The following is a 22,389-nucleotide window of genomic DNA, read 5'->3' as shown; positions in this document are numbered from 1 at the left end:
TACCAAACAATTTGAAGTATTTGGAATTTACTCCATTTTCAATCAACCAAACACCTTAAAGAAAAATTATTATTTTTTTTCTACCCTTTACATTTTCAGTTCCTCTTTCCTCTAGAGAAATATAAAACCCACAAAAGGATGGGTATAATATGCGAGCTTAGCAATCAGTACAGCCCAAATATCAAAGCCCAAAGCTCAACAAGAGGCTGAGTTTTCAGCCCAATTCCAGTACAACTGCAATGTGCACTGGTGCTGGATCCGACGTCGCATCATTCTCCAAAACCCTTAGAAAACCCTTCTTCTCTCCCACTTTTCTCAATATCATAGTCCAACAACAATGGTTGCCGTTAGAAAACCCAAACCTTCAGAAGACACTGCCGCCCTCCAATCCGAGTTAGCTTCCTTTGCTTCCTCCCTCGGATTTTCCTCCGCCTCCGCGCCCTCCTCCGGCTTCAATGATTCCGATTTCCGGAAAACCGGACCTATTAAACCCCACTCTCAGTCCCCCTCTAACACCCAAAAGAATTCATCCCAGAAAAACTTCAACATCAAAAATCGTAAAGCAAACCCCAGACGAGACCAGAAGCCAACTAAAAACCAGAAGTACGAACCCAGAAACAGTAATTTGTTGGCGGAAACTGATAACAACAGATTTAAGAATCTTCCGAAGCTCCCATTGGTGAAATCCAGTGCATTAGGGGTGTGGCATGACGATGCTGCTGAGCTGGAGGAGAAGTTGATTGGAAAGGATAAGAAAATTGAGTTTAATAGTGTCGAGGAATGGAGGAGTTTGGTGGAGAAGAAGAAAGAGCTGGGAGAGCGGTTATTGGTGCAATATGCACAGGATTACATGTCATCACGAGGGCAACATGGGGATATTAAGATGCTTGTCGCTACGCAGAGATCGGGAACGGCTGCGGATAAGGTTTCGGCACTGTCTGTTCTGATTGGGGATAATGCGATTGCGAATTTGAGATCAATTGACTCGCTTTTGGGTAATATGCTTTTGTTGGTTATTTGAGTTTTGAGCTGAGTTAACTTGAAGCTTTGATGTAAAATGTTTCGTGTGGACTAAACGTTCACTGGGAAAATATACTTTCTAGCTGTGAGTACAGCATAGGCTGTTTAGCGTTCTAGTGGATTACTTGATTGTGATTTTGCTGGGTATAGTAATTATAGAAAATCAATGTACTCGAGACTACCTTTGCAGAAAGCTTAATTTGAAATAAAGTAGTTTTCAGTGCATTTGGAGAAAAATTTATGTCACTGGTTTGCTGTTATCTCTACCTTTGCAGAAAGCTTAATTAGAAATGTCTTCTTTTTAGTTTTCTATGTAAGGGAAACCCTTGAAACTTCATGTGCTTTTCATATTCTTTGTACTGTCTGCATCAATTATTTGCTTTATTCATGTACTGTTAATGTGGCTGATTGTTATAAATGGTTGTTATATTCTGGATGACTTGTAAGATGATGTTATGAGAATTACGATGTGCAGGAATGGTGACGTCAAAAGTTGGGAAACGGCATGCATTCACAGCCTTTGAAGCGTTGAAAGAAATTTTTATTATGTGAGTATCCGTATTTATTTTAATTTCCTTTTACTTGTTCAAGAAGAAGTTCCACAGCAGATGTTTATCTTGGGAAAACTTTCTCAAAGGATAAAAACCAATATTTACTCAAGCAATTGCCTCTTTTCAGCTTGTTTCATGAATGATAGGTTAATTTTCTGCCTGCTGTATGTGTGGACAACAGATATCTATGTGTTTCCTACTGGATACTGTCATGGTGGCATTGCAGTTTGCACTTTATTTGATGTTTGCTAAATTCTTCTTCCAGTTTACTACCAGACCGCAAGTTGAAAACTCTCTTTCAGCGACCATTAAATCACCTGCCTGATACAAAAGATGGTTACTCTCTTTTACTCTTTTGGCATTGGGAGGAATGTTTAAAGGAAAGGTATTGATTAATCTCTGGATCTTGTTGATGATTTGCACTTCAAGTAAAATTTTTATTCATGTAAAATAATAAGATGAATATATGATACTATCTGTGGCATTAAGGGGCATACTTTATTGATAATGACTATAGATACATGAAACATACTGTTTGCAGGTATGAAAAATTTATTTCTGCGCTTGAGGAAGCTTCACTTGACGTAATAGTTAAGCTCAAAAGCATGGCACTGAAGGTTAGCATTTCACCTGTGTTTCGTCGATGTGGTTTATACAACCTTATGCACGTGCATGCTTAGCATTATAAGTGCTTAAGTGGTGATAGATTATTTGAGTATTGCTCGATAATGATAAAATCTGACATATTGAACTTCTGAGATAATTTATTTAGTATATAATTTAGGTCAGTGGTGGACCTTGATAGTCTTTAAATTATGTAACATATCCATAAAAGGAGCTGAAACTGAAGGCAACATAAAACCGTTGATCGTCTTACTTGTTTCCATGTTTGATCCAATGTATCAGACTATATATATGTTGCTGAAGAGCAAATCAGAACAAGAGCGCCGGCTACTCTCTTCATTGGTGAATAAGGTGTACTTGCATTTCCTCTGTGCATACAGTTACATATGGTTCAATGCATATGTAATTAATATTCTCTTATTCTTGACTTGTTTACAGCTTGGGGATCCTGAAAATAAAGTCGCATCAAATGCTGATTATCACTTGGCAAATCTTTTAACTGAGCATCCAAATATGAAGGTAATTTCATGTTCTTTGTACCGTGTGCTATTTCCTTAACTTTTTGGGCACATGCATTTCAACACCTCTAATCTAGTCATTACTGGTTCTTCTGGTTAATTTGTGAGTAATTCTGATGTTCCAAAAGTCTGCTGTTTGAAAGCTGTACCTTTTTAATGTCATTTTCCAAGTGATCAATGGAAATAGAGTGTTGAGAAGTTTCTTCTATTCGATACAGGCAGTCGTGATTGATGAAGTGGATACTTTCCTTTTTCGGCCTCGTCTTGGATTGCGAGCCAAGTATCATGCTGTATGTTCACAATTTTCACCCAGCTTTTACTGTTAATATAATACCCAATACCCTGGGTGATCTGTTCTTTCTCTGGTTAATGCTTGACTAAGCTTTACATGTTTAGCATGCAAATCTGAAGTGTTGTTTTAAATTAAGATCAATTTGATATGATTTTAAATTTGTTTCTTTTTTCTCTATTTAATTTGATTGATGACTCGTCAATTATGCTTATTCTGTATGGAAGAGTATGATTGTTGGAATCTTATAAACAACTTAGCTTTAAAGTGCTGATGGGAAAAGGAAAAAAGAGAGATACAAGAAGAAGAAAAGAAAAGTCTGCTGGCACTGTATTTGTTAGTCAATTGTTGAAATAACAATTGCCCTCGAGTAATATTTGACAGAATCTCTTGCTTTCTGGGTTCTGGGTATGCCTTGATTATCACGAGATGTAGTTTAGCTTGTATTCTTCTCATTTACATTTTAATTATTTTTTATAATTCTTTAATGGTAGCTTTTTGGAGAAAATGTGATTTCTGACACTTTATGGCATATTCGAAATATAGGCAAGTTGTTGTGCAGCGTGAATCTGTTTTGTTTGCATTGATCCCTTTTGGTTGTTTATACTCAAGCTTGTGAGTCCTCTTTGAACAATGGCAGTTGATTCTTATTGTTGTAAGTTGATTCTTGTTCATGTCCTAATCCTGATACTGCCAACCTTATTTCTTTTGATGCCTACTGATGTATAGGTGAACTTTTTGAGTCAAATTCGTCTGAGTCACAAAGGAGATGGACCTAAAGCAGCAAAGCGGTTGATTGATATTTATTTTGCTCTCTTCAAGGTTGTTTCTGAAGATTTCATATTCATTTTCCCATGCATCCATCACTTTTTGTGGTTGTTTCTGTTCTGAGTGATTCATCCAATTTTCATCTTACCCATCCTGTTAGGTAGCATCTTTACTCTAACACCTTGGGAAGGATTTAATGATATTTCCTACTTGTGCAGGTTTTGATATCAGAGGCCGGAGCAACACCTTCTGCAGCAAAGCAAGTCGAAAAAGCTTCCAGTTCTTCAAAGAAGGATAAACCGAAAGGCACATCGGAAACACATGTTGAAATGGATTCGCGATTATTATCAGCTCTTCTAGCTGTCGGTGAAAGCCATCTTTTTTTCTTTCTTAGTTTATGCCATATAGTGGACATCTTGCATAGACTTTTTAGCTCTAACCATGCCATGCATTGGGTCTTGATATTCTAGGCATCCATTCCTAATGCCTGATCCTGAATATTGGGATGATGCTTCTTTATAACGCCCCCAATAGCCAAAAACAATACTTCCTCTGATCATCAAATTGTATTTGTGTTTTTGTTGCCTCCATATCATGTTTGATAGAGTAAGCACCAACTGGATTCAATACCACGATTAGATGCTAGGAAGCTGGTATGCTTAGTCATAAGAAATTCTAGGTATGAGGCTGCTACCATGTAATGCTAATCTGTGGTATCATATTAATACAAAAAAATTCCAGTAAAGCATAGTGCGTATATATCGGAAGTCTGTCTTTTCTGAACATCTATTTTCGATTGAATGAAAATCAGTAATTATTTGTTTTAGTTTCCAGGTTGTCTTATTTCATGCCTACTGATACTATAGGTCTATTGCGGTGTCAGAAACTCTTCCCACAATGGTTACTTAACAGCTTCCCTTTTCCTCTTATGCAGGGTGTCAATAGAGCTTTTCCATTTGTATCCACGGATGAAGCTGATGATGTAATAGAGGTCCAGACACCTTTATTATTTCAGCTGGTAGGGCCTTTGATCCCCAGAAACTTATTTGGAAATTAAGTTTATTTCCATATGATAGTAGCATCTAGCATATCTTATAAGAGAGGAATTGCTTTAATGATCAGGTTCATTCTAAGAATTTCAATGTTGGAGTTCAAGCCTTAATGCTTCTTGACAAAATTTCATCCAAGAATCAAATTGTCAGTGATCGTTTTTATCGTGCCTTGTACTCAAAACTCCTGCTCCCAGCTGCGATGAATTCTTCAAAGGCTAGTGACATTATCTATCCTTGTATTCTTAGTCTTGTACTTTATGCAATTCTGTTTGGTTCCTGTAAATACTGCTCTGTTGACAGCAGATAGTCAACATTTACATTTTATCCTCAAAGAATTATTTTAACTGCAATGGAGTGGCTGCTTTTTGGATGATTATTTGTCTGGCAATGTAAAGGATTATTAGCTCCTTTTCCTGCTGGTGGGAAAGTATTTGTCTGATGAATTGTGTTAAAAATGAACTGTTTTTTTTTTTTTTTTGAGTTTATTGTGTAAGCTTTTTATCGTTAAACTTTACTGATTTTTTCTCTTGTACTTTGTATAAACTCTCATTCTTTTTCCCCCAGGATCAGTTTTCACTGTTTAGTTGTGTTCTGTTTAACTTCTACAGGAGGAAATGTTTATTGCATTAATATTGAGGGCAATGAAGAATGATATCAATATAAAGCGAGTTGCTGCCTTCTCCAAGCGTTTGTTGCAGGTGTGCATTGAGAGTATTTTGTGCTTTTTCCAGTGGTGGTGTAGTCTTTGAGAATGTGGTGAAACCATTACTTCAACTCATACAGTCATGCAGACATATGTGTACATATAATGTATGATATCTCAAATATAGTCCAGAACGAGAATTTAGGTTCTCTTTTTTATATGGGACACTTAATGGGACCATTTTTTAGATCTTTATTCGAGCATGATCGATGATAAAATCCAATAAGTTGTCAAGCTGTTATTTGTATTGTTGCTTTCTGCAAGATGTGGAGCATATATAGTTTGAGCCGTGACACACAGAGAAGAAGCAACCCAAAGATAAAGTGGACTGTAGATGTGCATGTTCTTATAATTTAATGGAATAATAATAATAAAAAACAATAATTGTAATACAGGGGGTTTTGAAGCACAAGAATGGGAATAGCTTGAGATTAACCTTTTATGCCTTTAGTTATTTTAAGCTGGATAGAGGACAACCTTAATGGTTAGCACCAGCAGTATCCATTTCTTTGTCATTGGATATTAATTTCTACAGAATTGGTTTTTTTAGTTTGACACTATGCACTCTTCTTTGTTGTTGTACTCTGTTGACTGCTCCGTCACCTAGCAGGTTGCCCTACAGCTGCCACCTCAGTATGCTAGTGGATGCCTTTTTCTGCTGTCTGAAGTCCTTAAAGCACGGCCTCCTCTTTGGTATTTTATTTTACCTGGGAAACTATTTATGCAGTGTTGCAAAGATAAAACAATCTTATTTCTGAAACACTTCTATCATGTAGGAATGTACTGCTTCAAAATGAGGCTGCTGATGCTGATGAAGATCTTGAGCATTTTGAAGATATTACAGAAGATGATGACAATCAAGTCATTCCTGTACCTAACAGAGACAATAATGGGATTGTTGCTGACATAAAAAAAGAATCTGATGATGATAGCGAATCATCACCCAGTGAAAGTGGTTCTGCATCTTCTGGTTCTGAAGGCGATACTCTCAATGATACAGATGATTTACTTGGGGAAGGTGGTCTCAATAAACTTGAGGAATTTAAGCCAACTTCTGATCATGAAGTCCGGAATCATCAAGGTCCAATGTTGCCCCAAGGTTACAACCCACGGCACAGGGAACCTACTTATTGGTAATTTTTACAATTGAATAGTTGTGAGTTTATTCTGAGTGTTAATCGTCTAACTGTGCATACGGGAATTTGAGAAGCATGGATACTTCGAGTTTTCTGCCTAATCCAATGATTTGTGCATAGGTGTAATCCTTTGGAGAGTATTCTATAGCGAGGTATTTGAATATGATAAGGTTTTCCAGAAAAGGCATTGCAAAAATTTACTACTAATTTGCCCGAATACCAAATGAGAATTATACTAAGATAAGCAATTGGTACATTCGTGCACATTATTTTAAGTTTTATTCTTTGGTCACTGGGGCAGTTATCTTTTCATTTATACTTACTGTTATGCTTCCTAAATTTCGTGAGCAACAGCAATGCAGATAAGGTAGGCTGGTGGGAGCTGATGGTGCTCGCTTCACATGTGCACCCCTCGGTAGCTGCAATGGCCAGAACACTTCTTTCTGGGGTCAATATCGTGTACAATGGCAATCCGCTTAGTGACCTTTCACTTGGTGCATTCCTAGACAAATTCATGGAGAAGAAACCAAAGCAAAGTATATGGCATGGTGCCTCCCAGATTGAACCTGCCAAGAAGGTTAGTGTGTCAGCCCCCTCAACCCACAATAAGATGTTCTCGTTTTCTTTGATAGTATATTTATTGAGGTGTTGATAAATAAGTGCTCTTATTAAGCTGAGCAATCTACTTTGAGAAAGTATCCTCACTTAGAGATGTTGGGTTGTTAATTCATGACTTTTACTTTCGAGGGAAAGACCTTAAAGATTCAAGTTGTGAACTGATATATATTGCTAATTCAGACAAAAACATTTGAGCGGAAGTGCTAGTACTATTCTGTACCTGCAGTACACTTGATATGATAGCTTTACATTTCTCACTCTTTTGGTGAAGAGATTTCTCTGTTTTGGATTTCCTTTATACCAACTCTTGCCCAACTAGGTGCAACTGTTCCATAGTAACTGCAACTTTTTGCCGGTTTCTTGCAGATTGACATGAACCACCAGCTGATAGGATCAGAAATCTTATCACTGGCAGAATCTGATGTGCCTCCTGAGGATGTGGTTTTCCATAAGTTCTACCTGAACAAAATGAATTCCTCAAAGAAACCAAAAAAGAAAAAGAAGAAGACAGCTGAGGATGAGGCTGCTGAAGAATTGTATGCTGTCGATGGTGATGAGGATGGAAGTGATGATGAAGAGATTGATAATATGTTAGATTCTGTCAACCCCACTTCAGAAGAAGGTGAATATGATTATGATGACCTGGACAAGATTGCCGATGAAGATGATGAAGATTTGATTGCTAATGGAAGTGATGAAGAATTAGACATCCCGTCAGATATTGAATATGAAGATATTGAGAACGGTGAAACCAGCTCCAGGGAAAACAGCGACAACAGTGACAGTGATGTTGCTATAGGGGAAGCTGATGATGGAAGTGATGATGATGTTGCAATAGGGACAGCTGATGATGGAAGTGACTTTGACGACAGCTTTGATCAAAGGAAAATTGATCAAAGGAAAAAGAAACGAAGAACCTTTAAAGATTCTGGAGCTTCTCCTTTTGCAAGTCTTGAAGATTACCAACACTTGATGGAGGACAATGCTCCTGAATCAAATTCATCCATGAAAAAGAAAAGGAACAAATCAAAGAAGAAGAGAAAAGTTTCTTAACCTCAGGTCCATTTTTGTAAGTCAGAAAAGGAGGGAAAGATACGACTCTAGCTGTCTAAACAGGTGCGCAGAACTCCATTGACTTCGTGGCCCAGACAACTATCCGGATCGGAGTTTGCAGTGTGTTTTTCCAACTTACAAAAGAATTGCCCCACTTTTAGTCTAAATCCTCAGAACTCATCTGATGGTTGGTCAGTAAAATATTCTTGCTTTCTGCTCTTGTTTCCTTTGGGAAAATTTTATTGTATAAGGTTTAATTTACATAATTTATGTCCTGTTCATTCATCTTGAGATTAATGTTTGAAAGCACATTGTGACCAAAAGGTCTGAAGCAAAGCTCGCTCTCCATGAATTTCTTACAATACAGCAATTACATTAAAAACAAACATAACACCAACTTCGGATACATTCAACTTAAGCTTAAAGCTAGCACACGAACGCGTGAGTTATAACTATCTATAGTGCTCCCTAAAACAAAAGAAAGAGCAGCACCCTGATTTTTCCTTCTTTTCAAGATATGGCAACTTCCACTGTCTTGGGCTTAGGAGGCGGCGGCAGCTTCTCCACCACCACAGTCAACACCCCATTTTCACACTTTGCAGTGATCGCCGACACATTGCAATTCTCTGGCAGCCGGAATTTCCTAGCTAGTTTCTGCGGCGGCCTCCTCTCCAGTCTTATATACTTGCACCCTTCTTCCTCCCCATCTTCCCGCTTCCTCTTCCCGTTGCTCTTTATCACCAACGTGTTCTCCTCTTCAACTGTGACCTGTATTCACACCCAAAAATCTTAGATAATTCGTTTAATGTGAAGGCAAAGTTCTTAGCTTCTGCATTGAAACGGGTTTGGGTACCTGAATATCCGACTTGGAGAGCCCCGGAACATCCATGTAGAATATGTATTCTTTGGGGGTGTCGAGAATGTCCACCGGTAGAGTACCAAGGACTCCACCGCGGTTGCTCTGATTGACGTCGTTTGGACGAGAAGAAGAGAGCACGAATCTCTCCATGGTCTCGGGGAGACTCAGCAGCTCGCTCAATGCTTCCACCACGGCGCTCATCTCCTCTGTAAATGATCAACCAGAAGATTAGGAATGTATTCGATGTGCAGAGAAGGCGTTCGATAAATATGCCGAACGAAGTGAATGTGATGGTTGTTGATGAGCAGAAAAGGTCGGCCGTCGCCATTTAAAGAGCAAAAGGGAAGAGAGTTCTGTTGGGTTCAAGAAAAGCCTAGAAAGGACAGGTAACCTCCACACTCCCTCTCTGGGACACTTGGTGCTATTTATGTTGTATTCCCATAATCTTTTTGCATTTGGGAAAGAAGGAGAAAATTGTAATTTACACGGTAGTTTGAATATTAATTTTATATTTTGTCAATATTAGTCTCGTAATTTAGAAAATTTGCAGAGTTAGTTCATCGTTCTAATATTAGTTTCACATTTTAGGAAAATATGTTAAAATTAGTCCTATACTTTTGAAAAATATTGCAAAGTTAATCACAAATATTGTAAAATTTAGACCGTGGGACTAATTTTATAATATTTTTCTAAAGTGTGTAGGGGTGTATAGAAAACGATTAAACTGATCCAATCAGACCGAATCGAAAACCGAAGTCATAGGTTTTTTTTTTTAAATTGTCGGTTTTTCAGTTCTTTTTTTTGTTGCCGTACCAAAAAATTGGAATTTTGAATAATATAATAAATAAAATATATTTTTATACATATTAATAATATATAATTGTTTATATTTATATATAATATATTAATATTATATTATTAATATATATTAATTATAGAATACATATAAATATATAGATAGAAATAGAATAAAATAAGAATTGAGTCACTTACGAGAGAAGAGTCAGAAGAAACAAGAGAAACAGACCAGAACTAAGTTACTAATAGAGAAAAAAAAGAAAGAAAGAAAGAGACTTGACTCTTCGGCCACTGGCGACGACTGAGACCGGAAGAATAAAAAAAAAAGATAGGACCGGCGACTGAGCGACGACGACGGGTAGGTTTTCTGGTTTTGCTCTCTTATAAACAGAAAAGTTTTAAAAAATTTGACTTACAATTTTGCTTTGAAGTGTTTGATGAAATGCCTAAATTAAAAAATATGTGGATTCTTTTGTTGCTGTTAAATGTTAAACCGTTTAACCATTTCTGAAGCTGTTGTTATTTTTTCTCTTTTCGGTTCAGCTTCAGAATTTAAGTTGCTGTTTTGTTGTTATTTTTCTCTTTTCGGATACTTGGCATTATTGCTGATAATGTTGTTTTCCCTCTTCGAATTTGATCGGTTTTTTCGGTTCGGTTTTCAGAAAACTCGAACTGAACTTTTGGTTAACCGAAAATTCAATTCGGTTCGATTTGGTTAACCGGTTTGCACACCCCTAAAAGTGTGTGACTAATATTAATTACTTCAAAAAGTATGAGACAAATATTGTAAATTCACTTGTACTTTAAGACTAAATTGTAACTTTTTTAGGAATGGATATTTTTATTTTGGAGATCTTGATTTATTAATTGTTTTCAAGATGTTTCTATTAATCAATATTTTGATGTGTATATATATATATATATGTGTGTGCGCATTCATCTCTGTAGTTATTTAATATTGCAAATTCAATTAGTGTCTTGAAAAATCTATATTTTTTACATAATTGAAGCATGGTGGGAGATGTAATTCTTTACATCTTTTGGTAGAATCAAATTTAAAAACTAATTCAACACATTAATAATTTAAATTAACAAATATATTAAAATGAGATGAATAAATAATAAATTATTATAAAAGCAGAGCAGATATTCACTCACCGTTGTGGGTGATTGAGACCTCCCCCTTATCCATCAAGCTTTGCCATTTCTTATTCTTTTCTCAATTTCCACATTTCTTTTTAGTCCTGTACTCTTTTTCTAATAATTCTTCATAAATTTCTTCTATTTTTTTATATTTTAAAAATAACAATCACAATTTTAAATTATAAATTGATTTTGCACATTAATTACTTTTTAGTAAATTGGATTAAGACATTTTTTTTTGAATAAATTTGCAACATTCATAATTTTCAAAATCGTTGTTCAGAGAAGTCTGGGCCGAATCGTTCTACCTCCGGTTAGTAGTGTAATGCGCTTTATCAGTTAACTCTGCTGACTGTGTCGTTCGTCTTTTCTTCCTCCCTCTTCATTTCCAAAGTCCAACTGAGCTGAAGTCTTCGAAGGGGCAAAATTCGAATTTGGAGGAAGAAAAAAGAATCAATTTGATCTCTCGTTTGCTTCTCTTCCAGTACTGATTCCTTACTCGCCTTTGTCGGAGCTCAAATTTGGCGTATCTATACTTACTAATTATCAAATAAAGTTTCTCTCTGTTCCGGAATTTCAGGAATTCTCAGAAAATAGTGGAGAAGATGTCGAGGTTTCGTGCATTGTGGCAAGCTTCAATCAATGCAACTAAAAGAGGTACTATGTCTTTTTCCATTGTTTTACTTCATCATCCGTTTAAGTGTTTGATATTGCTTTTTCTTTTCTCCAATTGTTTGTTTTACAATGCTACCTGTTTGCTTTTGGGATTATGTTGATTTTGTGATGTATATGTGTTATCTTTGTTGGTCCTCGAAACTATTTTTGGTCCTCCACAAATGCAACTCCTTTGAAGTTGGGGTTTTGTTTATGTTCATTTTGTTGGTTTCAGTTATCTGAGGTAGTTTAGAAAAACTAATTAATTTGACAAGCAGTCGAATAATTTTAATTCCTTCTGACTGCAAGGTGTAGTGAGCTTTTGCAAATTTACAAGATAATGGGGGAAAGATTTGGACCAGTTTTGTTTCTTCATTTTTGTTCTTGGGATGTAGCTCGCAGAATTACGTGTTTGTATTTTTCATTAACTGAAACTTGCAGAACTAGATACAATGTGGTTTTATCATTTTCTTTGCATCTTGCAGCTCTCACATGGAACCTTGAAGACTTGGTCCCTCCCAGTGAAAGATATATCTTCAAATTTGACTCGAAGGAGGAGCTAAAGCGGTGGCATTTATATTCAGATTCTGAGTATGGAGGTATGAGTCTCAGAACCTGATGTTTTGACATCCAACTATGTAAAGAAAATAACAAAATCCTTCTATTCTTGTGTTCTCTTTGGTGTTATGCTACAGTTTTCGAAGAGCATGCAGGAAAGTATGGTATTTGTGGTGATATTTTCAAAGAAAAGTTTGACACTGTTACTGCTTTGTTAGTGCAATAATAGTTAAGCTGCTATTCACAGTGAAAAGTATTCCTTAAAGAATCTTTTTCTAGAATACAAATTGAGCAATAAAATGAAAATGCATTGAGATTCTTGTAACAGTGAAAATATCTTTTCAGGTCTGTCATCAGCATCGCTGGAGATAAAAGACTCAGTGAATGGATCAAGTGGGACTGGTCAGTAAATATTTCATCTTGTCTCAACAAACAATTATATTTACTCAATTGAATTCTGTAGTTGGCAATATAATTCAGAAGATTTACGGCCTGAATCTTCCTTGAACAATAACTCTTCCTCTCCACATTTTGGAATATCTGAAAGATTTATAGCACCTTCAGTTGAAGTCCCTTAATTGGGTAACAGGGCATGACAATTTTCTTTTTAGTTTTTACTATGTAAGAATTGGACCTCTTCCTCTTTGTAAATGTCCTAGGTGTTCGCATGGAACATGTGAGACTGCAAGACATAGTAGGATTGGATCTCTTATTATTTGGAAATGTACTTGTTGTTTTGTGAGTCTGCAAGACAAAGTCATTCAGTACCATTTATAAAATTACCTATTGAGTTCCTTCCTATGTTGCATGCTGGAGTCGAATTTGATTTACTTTCTTTTTGGTGGGTGTATGTCATAGGTGTATTCTCTGGAAACCTTTCTTTGGATGTTGATGAAAGTTCAAGATGGAACATAAGTAGGAGTGGCTTCTGTGGAATGAGATCTAAAAAGGTAAATGATACTTATAGTCCATTTGAAAATGTAGAGATCAAGCTGCAGATTTTGTACGATATTTGAATTATCTATAATTTTTAATGATTGTCCTAGTAGACTTTGGTGCCAAAAGTTAAATAAGTATGTTATAGACCCCCTTGAATCCCGTTACATTTTGAATGTCATTCCTTTGGTTATCCACTTGTTTTGCAGTTTGATGGCTTCATTGATTTGGATGCCTACGACACATTAGCCCTAAAAGTTAAAGGAGATGGAAGATGCTACATTTCTACTGTGAGTAATTTGGGCCTGTTATAATACTCTCGACATATAGAAGATTTCATTTTCTTTTATATTTAAGTGATTTGAAAGTTCATAGTCATCCTGCACTTTCGAACACCTAAACTGAACATCTTACAAACTTAGAAGCAAGCTATTTGAACCTTCATCTATCTTTAATGCAGATTTATACGGAGAATTGGGTGAATTCTCCTGGACAACAGGAAGATAACTCGTGGCAGGCATTTGTTTTTGTGCCTGAAGGCAACTGGTATATTGCGAAGGCAAGCCTTCTCTCTCTGACACACACATGATATATATAATTTGTGTATGAATATGCTGCTCAGAAGCAAGCAGATGACCTAGAATTGGTTTCCTGATGAAAAACTCTAGAATGGCTTTGATAATTATAAACTACTATTGCTACAATAGAGCATATATCTTGTTACTGCAACTGAAATGATTAGGCTGGTCAAGTTTTGGTTTTGCAGGCTGCTACTCTCTTTTCACTGTTCTTGGCACAAGATTGAACTGAATTTATTAATGATTTTAGTTGAAAATGTTGACTAGATTTAATTTAACTGTATGCTATTCAGCAGATTCCTCTTGCTCGATATCTGCCGACATGGAGAGGCAATGTGATAGACGCAAAGCTCGAGATGAACCCATCTCGAGTTGTCGGCATGTCTCTGTCGGTCAATGCAGAAGGTGGAGTTCCAGGTGCTAGATCTGGTCCAGGTGATTTTCGAGTTGAAATTGATTGGATTAAAGCTTTGAGAATGCAGAGTTAACCCCCCAGTGCCCAGAGACCAAAGAATAAGCATGGCAAAAGTTATTACTGCTTACCATACGGATGCTAGTGATCAGATGTATAACTGTAGCAATATCAAAATGGAGTTTGGTAAGTGTCATTTGACACACATATCAATTTTGACTGAAATTAGTTGAAGTTAAGGAATTAGGTTTTGATAAACGCATTACTTGGTTTTCAGTTGATTAACCTGATGAGATATGCTGCATTAACTTTCTCCCTTATTCAATACTGAAGGTTGGTTGATCCCATTATTAATCCTCATATGGTATGCCTATTAGTTCCATAAGCATGTATTTGAACTAGCTTGCTAGTGCTTTCTGCATACAGAACCCTCTAAATTCATGGCTGAGCACAAGAAGTTAGCAACACTCAACTTTGGATGGTTGGAAATGAACTAGAGAATGGGACATTGTGGATTCTTTGTGAATTGTGGACCATGGTATTGACTTATCTTTCTTACTCTGCAAATATGTATCTGCTTTCTTTTGTTTCTTTTTCAATGAGCCATCTTTCTCCAGAGCAGTAACATTCCATCTCCCGTTTCTGGTTTAATTTCTTGATTTTCCTATCAACCAGTTATGGGCATCAAAGAAAGAGAAGATGACTTGACTCCTCTGATACAACTATTTTAACCTTTTCGACTTTGTCAATTTTGTGGTCTCCCTTTCTTGTGGTTGGAGTTGCGATTGCTGTGCGCCCGTGGGACGTGATTTCGACCCCATTTGAGTCCTTTTGTACCATTAGATCACGTGGGCATTTCCCCACTCCACCTGGACCCACTGCACACAGGAAACAAACATGGTAGATTTTTCTTGTTGTGAAGAGGAATTTGGGGTGGGGTGGGGTGGGGGGGGGGGGGGCTACAAGAAAAGAGCATATAGATCCCCAAGATTTTTTAGTTACAGACGGGTTTTGAGAAAAGAAATTTAACTTTTGAGGGTCTTTTACACTTATGTTGGTTACATCAAATGTTATTATTTTATAGGTTGGGATGAAAGTTGTGAAAGATGATGTCTTAGAATAATGAGGTGAAATCATGGTGGAGAAGAACCAAACAGAAACAGTAGCTTCGACCGTGTAACGTCAGCTGCAATTTTGGGTGGCTGCAAATTGTTTGAGACTGAAGATTAGTAAATGTAAGTGCAAGTTGCCCACTTGTTATTTTACTCCAAGAAAACACCCACTCATCTATCAAACATGTCTGTCTCATTAAATGCGATTCTTCTAGGTCCTACCCAAGTGCCACCCCCCAAACACACACAGGAGGAGGGGTGGGTTAAATCTTGAATGTTTGGTCAAGATTGAATTTCGATTCTCTGCAGTCATCATAATAAGTTGAGAGGAAGGGAGACACTCAACTTTAATCAAAAGGGATTTGATTCTTTCTTTATGGGGAAAAATCTAGAGACCTCCCTATAATAATAGGGATGTTTAAAAAATCCTTATGAAAATTAAAGTATCAAATATTTTTCTTATGATATAAAATAAAGTTTAAAAAATCCTTTCCGTACAAAAATTGGGCCACACCGCTTTGACTGCGATTTCCTATAAAGTACTTTTTTTTTTTTTTTTTACATTTTTGCTCTTATCTCATATTTAATATATAATATTATATATATGTATTTAATAATTAAATATTATTTTATATAATAATTATTTAATTAAATATTGTATATTTCTATTAATAATAAAATATTTTTTATGTAATAATTACTTAATTATTTATATAATAAAATATTATTTTAATTAAATTAAAATTAATATATATATATAATTAAAAAAAAAGAGCAGCAGCAACGTCAAAGATGCCGCCGCTGCTGAAGAGGAGGGCCGACGCCCTCCTCACCCCTTGGCGACGACCGTCGCCCATCATTTGGGCGAAGGGGGGAGGGGGGGGGGGGATTTGGAGGCAAAAGGGATGGGGTGGGGGTGGGGGTGGGGGTATAATTGTTATTTTGAATTTTTTTTATAAATTATAATTATATATATTATAAATATATTTTAATAAGCCTAGTTTGACCGGTTGATTAGAAGGAGTAGTTTAGTCATTGTTTCTAAAAAAATAGACTCGAATTAACCAAGAGAGGTGTGATATTTTATTCGTAACATAGGAATAATTTTTATATTAAAAATTTTAAAAAGAAATTTTTGATATTTTATTATATTACAGGGGGCCAAAATGAATTTAACTTTTTCTTTATATCCAATTCCCCAACTTGCTGCTTAGCACACGGTTATAAGCAAGCAACTTCTGCTTATTCATATGCGATTGGACCTCAGCCCAAATAATATTATATTGTTATGGGTAAATTCTAAATAACTTCCTAAAATTTACCATAAATACAAATACTTTTTTATTATTTAAATATTTTTAAAATACTCCTCTAAAATTATAAATATTCTAATAATTACCCCTACAAAGTCAAAAGCTCATTAACTTAGGAAATTGGAAACCGGAAAAAAGAGAAGCAAAACGGTAAAAGTAGTTGAACTTTTGACTGCAAAAAAGGAAGCAATGAGTGCATAAATAGTAGTAGTGATATTTGAGGCTATGGACAAAAAGCAGAAGAATTTCACCCAAAAACTGAGACAACCAATGGCAATGCCAATACTCACTCAGACTGATCCAAAAAAACAAGAAAAGGAAACACTCACTCAAGCTCACTCAATAACATATTTTGAAGGGATAATTACAATCCCTTCATCTAAAATTTGATATAATTACACATAAATTTTTTATAATTTAAAAAATTACATCTAACACCCCCGAAATTTGTTTTTATGTAATAAATAAGTCATTCCGTTAGTCAAAATTCATCGAATTTGCTGATATTAGCAAAAAAATTTATATTTACGCCGATCAACTTACTATTTGACCTGCAATAAGTCAGTAATAAGTCAATTAAAGGTAAATATCAATTTTTAGTTAGTTTTTTTTTTATTCATATCAGCAAATTCAATAAATTTTGACCAATAGAGGAACTTATTTGTTAGACGAACGTAAACTTCATGAATATTAGATGTAATTTTTTAAATTATAAAAAGTTCATGTATAAGTACATTAAACTTTAAGAAAGAGGAAAAATGCAATGCCTGATGCTAAAGCCCATCAACCGTTTCCAATTTAACTATGTTTATATTATTATATTACTCTTCGTGTCAAATGAGGCTGCCCAAACTCATGGTCTGAAATTTGTTCCTATCTTTTTAATTATAATGAATTTTTTTGAACAATTTTGTTTGCGATTTACATTATGTTTTATTTTCACCCAATGCGTGGTATATTGTATGGATCCAATAGATTTGAACTTGAGCTATGGGTCTAGATTGGCTGAAAAAGAGCTTTGAAAGAATGAGACCTGCAAAATAAAATATTAACATTCTGATGTCCAAGTTAGTATTGAATTTAAAGAATAATAATTCAAAATAATGAAATATATTCAGAAAATAAAGCGTGATGATGAAAAATAGAAGTAAAATCGTGTTTGACAGTGGAATATGAGTGCAACAGAATGGTAGCTAGATTTCAGCCTGTTGAAGGTATCCTCCCGCCTGGGGGTAGGATCCTTATTTATAGAGGAGTGTCCTCCTTCGTTAGGGAACTGATCGTGCTTCCTATTCCTGGGGTGGACGGATAAAGTTAGTTGAGATAAGACATAATTAGACCCTATCTTTTGATGATTTTGCTGTTATTATTTAGGTGAATGAGAGAATCCATGGCTGAAGAGGACTCCTAGTCCCCAGGGAGTCTAATGGACTCTAAAGTCCAAGTTTTTAAGGGAACCTCCCACAACACGCATACTCCATACTGGCGGGAGGGCACATACATGGAGGGTCCAAGTATATGCCACATAGTCCTCAGAGAGAGACGTGTAGCTTGAGGCTGTATCGATCATCGATATTTAGACTACAATATTGAGCTATGTTAAGCGGGCATCCTCCACCAAAGCGGTCGTATTAAGGAAAGGAGGCCCCGGGCCTCTTAGCTCGTTCTTGGGCCATACTTTGCTGAGCCACACCCATCTTCACCGAAAACAAGCAAGGAATTGATAGCCTTAACCATAAAAGTCTCTTGCAGCCCCTTCAGATCAAATTTAAGAAAGACCAAATCCAAACTGCAATAATTAATCAACTTGTCTACTTGATAGTAACCATACCCAAAGCATTTGATTTGCTGTTAATTATTTGAGTAACAACCCCCCCACCCCCAACCAAAAAAATATATATTGACTGCTTTCGAGTCAACACACTTCTCATTTTTTCCTTTAATATTAAAAAAAAAGTATATGATTTTGTTGCATGCATATTTATGTGTATAATATTTTTTATTATTTATATTTATATGACTTATATATAAAAGTGGAACATGTAATACCATTTTGTTAATATCATGATGGTTTATGACTTTGAAAAAAGATTACATAAATAGTAGTTTTATGAAATAAATGTTTCTTTGTCCTACGCCCACGCATCCACACTCACACACTCTCAATGAATTTCCAATAATGAATGCTATTATGAAAAAATGTAAATTGTTATGGTAATAAGAGATTAAATCTAATCAGCAAAATTTATTACCATGAGAACTGGTAAAAATGTAAATATTTAATGAAACATTTGACAGACTCAGCTGCCACAAATACACTGAGAAGGACACAGCAAAAAACAGAGGGAAAGGGGAAATGAGAGAAGAGAGAAGCAGTATTACAGTAAATATGGAGAAGTTTCTGGAGACAGACCCCAGCAAAATATCTACCTCCATATACAATCCCAGCCGTTAATCATTGACCCCACAATCCTTTGTCTGAGGCTGAGAGCCAGCCCCACTTATTCTATTTCTCCTTAACATTTTCTCTCTTGCTTTTTGAAATAAATATTCACTTCTTTTCATCATCCCTTCACTATAAGAAGCCTCTGCATATATAAATAATAAGAATCCTGTTTCTGGAGGCTTCTTGACAGAGAGCTGCTGCTCTCTCCCTCCCTTCCCCCTCTCTCTCTCTCTAAATTGCTAAGGTTACGTCTTGTAGCAATCTTTTAGCATTTATTGAAGAGCCATATATTTTATGTATTTCGAGTTCACACTCATAGGAATTTGTATTATGTTATATGCATCATAAGCATATGTATATATATGGATAGTAGTTGTTTTTGTTCTTGAAAAGGGTGCCTTCACAGTAGAATTTATAGTTATAATTCTTCGACAAGATTGGAGTTTTTGAGTTGGATTATATTGTGGGGTTGAGGAATGGCAGCCGATGAAGATAAAAGCAATGATTTTTATGCTGTTATGGGGTTGAAGAAAGAATGCACTGATGCAGAGCTGAGGAATGCTTACAAGAAACTTGCACTGGTCAGAATTTTGAGAACAACCCTTTTGTAAATTTGCTGTCTTTAAACGAAAAACTGGAAAAATATTGCATTTCTTGTAAAGAGTCACTGAGAAAGAAAACTGTTTAAGGGGTAGACAAGGAAGGCTCTGTTTTCTTGACATGAGAAAAGATTGATTCCTTTTGAGCTGGTGGAACTTAAAACTCGGGATTTCCTGAAAATAAGAGTAGCATTGTGTTATTTACCGGGAAATCACTCATGATTGTTTATGTTCCCCGGATGTTCTTATCATATGCATGAGGATCATATGATATTTTATGGAATTTGCGTGCTTTCGAAATTATTTGGGTGAAAACGGGAGGTTTTATTTTTGATAGTATTAGAACTTTTCTTTTTCATTTTCTAGTGTTTTTGGGAATTGAGTTCTGTAAATTTGCGCCTCTGCAACAGAAATGGCATCCTGATCGCTTCTCCGCTTCCGGGAATTCCAAGTATGTGGAAGATGCAAAGAACAAATTTCAAGCCATTCAACAAGCCTATTCAGGTAACAGGACTCTGTATCACCATCATCACATTTCTTGTGTTCCATTAGAAAGAAAGGATCTTCATGCTATTTCATGCCTATAAAGAGCTTAAATTCTATAGTTGAAGAAGCTTTAACTGCAGCAAAGTTCATTTTCGTTTCTTAACTTCAATTCCTAGCAAATAACTGTGTTAATCAATGTTTGATGGAGTAGAACAATCTTTTTCGTGTGAGCTCTAATATTTTATATGCTTTGGATTCTTTGGTCTTGATTCTCTCTCTATGAAACAAAAAGTTTTAGATCAGTAGTTCATTTTATGGATTCCCTTTTCATAATAATTGGTGGTGAGTTATATTTTACTTAAATGTTTATTCAAAACCTAACATGATTGCGAGTGCAATCATTCTTGAGCTGTAATTGGACTCACGAGATGCTATTGTTGTTATTAGTGCTTTCGGATGCCAACAAAAGGTTTCTGTACGATGTAGGAGTCTACGACTGCAATGACGATGATGACGAAAATGTAAGTATATAATGCGAGAACATGTTACATGTGACCCCTTTTAAATGTGTGATTCAAGTGGTCTTGAATTCAAGAAGAAAGCTACTTTGCCCCTTTTAGCAGCTTCAACTATTTCTTTGCTTTATCATTTCCTGTCGGTAATGCCAATTGTTCTTACTTTATGATTCAAGTTGGCGGCCCTTTTCGTCCATTATTAGGTTCGGATGGGGTTGGGGGTATTTACAACTGGCTAAAAGTGGAAGCAAGTTGTTGTTGGAGTTGCATTTAATTTTTAGGAGTTAGAGCATAGAGTTTGAATGTGGGAGTTATTGTGAGATAAGAAGCGTAAAATTTAGATCAAGAAAGTCCTAGTGAAAGTGTGGTCCCAATGTGCTCTAGTTGAAGGAATGCAAATTGCAATTATATAATGATAAAACGAATGAGGGGTGGATTACGGGTGGAAATGACCTTTCTAATCTGTTAAGGTCATTGAGATGAAAATGTGTGTGTTTTCTTTAAGTTAATGTGATTATTGATGATACGGTGCGTTTGTCTTGGGATTACAATGCAGGGAATGGGCGATTTCTTGAGCGAAATGGCAGCAATGATGAGCCAAACTAAATCCGATGTGAGTTCCTCTTTATGTTTTTATGGCTTTTGAGGGTAGAAGCCAGGATATGTGAAGAAAAGGACCGGAAAAAATGCTGAATGAATCTCGATTCAACTGGAATATAACCACATATCTAACTTGAATTGTTCACATCGTGTCCTTTATGAAGAAATATTGATTTGCGTGGTCCTAATAGCTTGCAATTTCATATAATGAAAATTATGTTTCAATAACGACCCGGGGCTGAGTCGTGCCGCCATGTTCAAATGTAGTTCTGTGATTGACAGGAAAACGGAAACGAAACATTTGAAGAACTGCAAGAACTCTTTGACGAAATGTTCCAAGATGACTTTGAGGCCTTTGGTTCTTCTTCTCGTTTGGCCACACCAGCAACTTGCTCTTCATCGGTCCCGGCTTCTTGCAGCGAGACGTACAGCATCTCCAACAAGAGGAATTGCTCTGAGATGAGTCCTAACAATTTGGGGGCGAAAGCTGCCACATACGACGGATTCTGCATTGGGACGGGAGGAACGTCTGGAAAACAGCAAGGCGGCGGGGAAAGCAGCCGGAGGAAGAACAGGACTAAGTGCCGGAGGTAGTAAGAAGGAAAGATTTTTTTGATTTGTTTTTTAAATAGAAGGCGGTGTACCATATAGATATCTCCATGCTATGAGCATTGAGCTCAAGTCTTGGCCAAAAATGGGCATTTAGATTAGAATGGGAATGGAGCGTAGGATTTTGTGGTTGGTGGTGTCTGATCTCTGATGAGAGATGATGGGTCGGAAGGATCTCCATCTCCCTCCCATCTAATCTAACAAACATTGCTATTTCATTTTCTGCCTTACTCTCTTCTTCTAATCTTTAATTTGCTTCAAAATTCAACAACTATTTAATATTTTTTGGCTTGAGCAAAAAGCTAAAAACAACTTTGTATCAATTTTTACACTTTATTCATTAAATGGTGAATATTACAACTTTATTATTTTCCACTTTAACCTTTCATTTTTAAATGATTACTGCTAAATTTATAATTTTTTAATGATTTATTTTTAC

At 36.0% G+C, this 22,389-nt stretch overlaps 4 protein-coding genes across 8 annotated transcripts; 3 read left to right on the top strand and 1 right to left on the bottom strand.

Annotated features, from left to right (window-relative positions):
* Positions 1–274: 274 nt before the first annotated feature.
* EDA25 (CCAAT-binding factor) lies at positions 275–8,617 on the top strand. Its single transcript, XM_011074370.3, has 16 exons — positions 275–995; positions 1,496–1,568; positions 1,837–1,956; positions 2,113–2,188; positions 2,478–2,546; positions 2,634–2,714; positions 2,932–3,003; positions 3,732–3,824; positions 3,989–4,132; positions 4,705–4,788; positions 4,893–5,036; positions 5,431–5,520; positions 6,136–6,218; positions 6,302–6,658; positions 7,016–7,238; positions 7,646–8,617. Exons 1-16 carry the CDS (start codon positions 338–340, stop codon positions 8,330–8,332), a joined length of 3,054 nt encoding a protein of 1,017 aa, XP_011072672.1. The 5' UTR covers positions 275–337; the 3' UTR covers positions 8,333–8,617.
* Positions 8,618–8,659: 42 nt separating this feature from the next.
* On the bottom strand, positions 8,660–9,604 carry LOC105157869 (HSP20-like chaperones superfamily protein). Its single transcript, XM_011074371.3, has 2 exons — positions 9,186–9,604; positions 8,660–9,100 (listed from the first exon to the last, which is right to left on the bottom strand). The coding sequence occupies exons 1-2, from the start codon at positions 9,390–9,392 to the stop codon at positions 8,843–8,845; spliced, it is 465 nt and encodes a 154-aa protein (XP_011072673.1). The 5' UTR covers positions 9,393–9,604; the 3' UTR covers positions 8,660–8,842.
* A 561-nt stretch (positions 9,605–10,165) lies between these two features.
* On the top strand, positions 10,166–14,624 carry LOC105157867 (putative complex I intermediate-associated protein 30). Of its 5 annotated transcripts, XR_002286710.2 has the most exons (10): positions 10,166–10,347; positions 11,527–11,616; positions 11,713–11,789; positions 12,272–12,385; positions 12,690–12,746; positions 13,203–13,294; positions 13,490–13,570; positions 13,741–13,839; positions 14,155–14,456; positions 14,548–14,624. XR_002286710.2 is itself a non-coding variant. In XM_020692340.2 (9 exons), exons 3-9 carry the CDS (start codon positions 11,738–11,740, stop codon positions 14,344–14,346), a joined length of 687 nt encoding a protein of 228 aa, XP_020547999.1. In that variant the 5' UTR covers positions 10,166–10,347; positions 11,527–11,616; positions 11,713–11,737; the 3' UTR covers positions 14,347–14,624. The 5 variants fall into 5 exon arrangements, 4 of the variants coding, with proteins under 4 accessions (XP_020547999.1, XP_020548002.1, XP_020548001.1 ...); XM_020692340.2 differs by having other exon boundaries at positions 14,155–14,624; XM_020692343.2 differs by having other exon boundaries at positions 11,689–11,789; positions 14,155–14,624.
* Positions 14,625–19,254: 4,630 nt separating this feature from the next.
* LOC105157866 (uncharacterized) lies at positions 19,255–22,180 on the top strand. The gene is made up of 5 exons (XM_011074362.3): positions 19,255–19,722; positions 20,151–20,244; positions 20,674–20,747; positions 21,298–21,354; positions 21,624–22,180. Exons 1-5 carry the CDS (start codon positions 19,618–19,620, stop codon positions 21,933–21,935), a joined length of 642 nt encoding a protein of 213 aa, XP_011072664.1. The 5' UTR covers positions 19,255–19,617; the 3' UTR covers positions 21,936–22,180.
* Positions 22,181–22,389: the final 209 nt, after the last annotated feature.

This window comes from Sesamum indicum, linkage group LG3 (assembly GCF_026168435.1).
Source record: "Sesamum indicum cultivar Baizhima isolate 11 linkage group LG3, ASM2616843v1, whole genome shotgun sequence".
Lineage (NCBI taxonomy): Eukaryota > Viridiplantae > Streptophyta > Magnoliopsida > Lamiales > Pedaliaceae > Sesamum > Sesamum indicum.
This window is presented reverse-complemented; position numbering and strand designations above follow the sequence as displayed.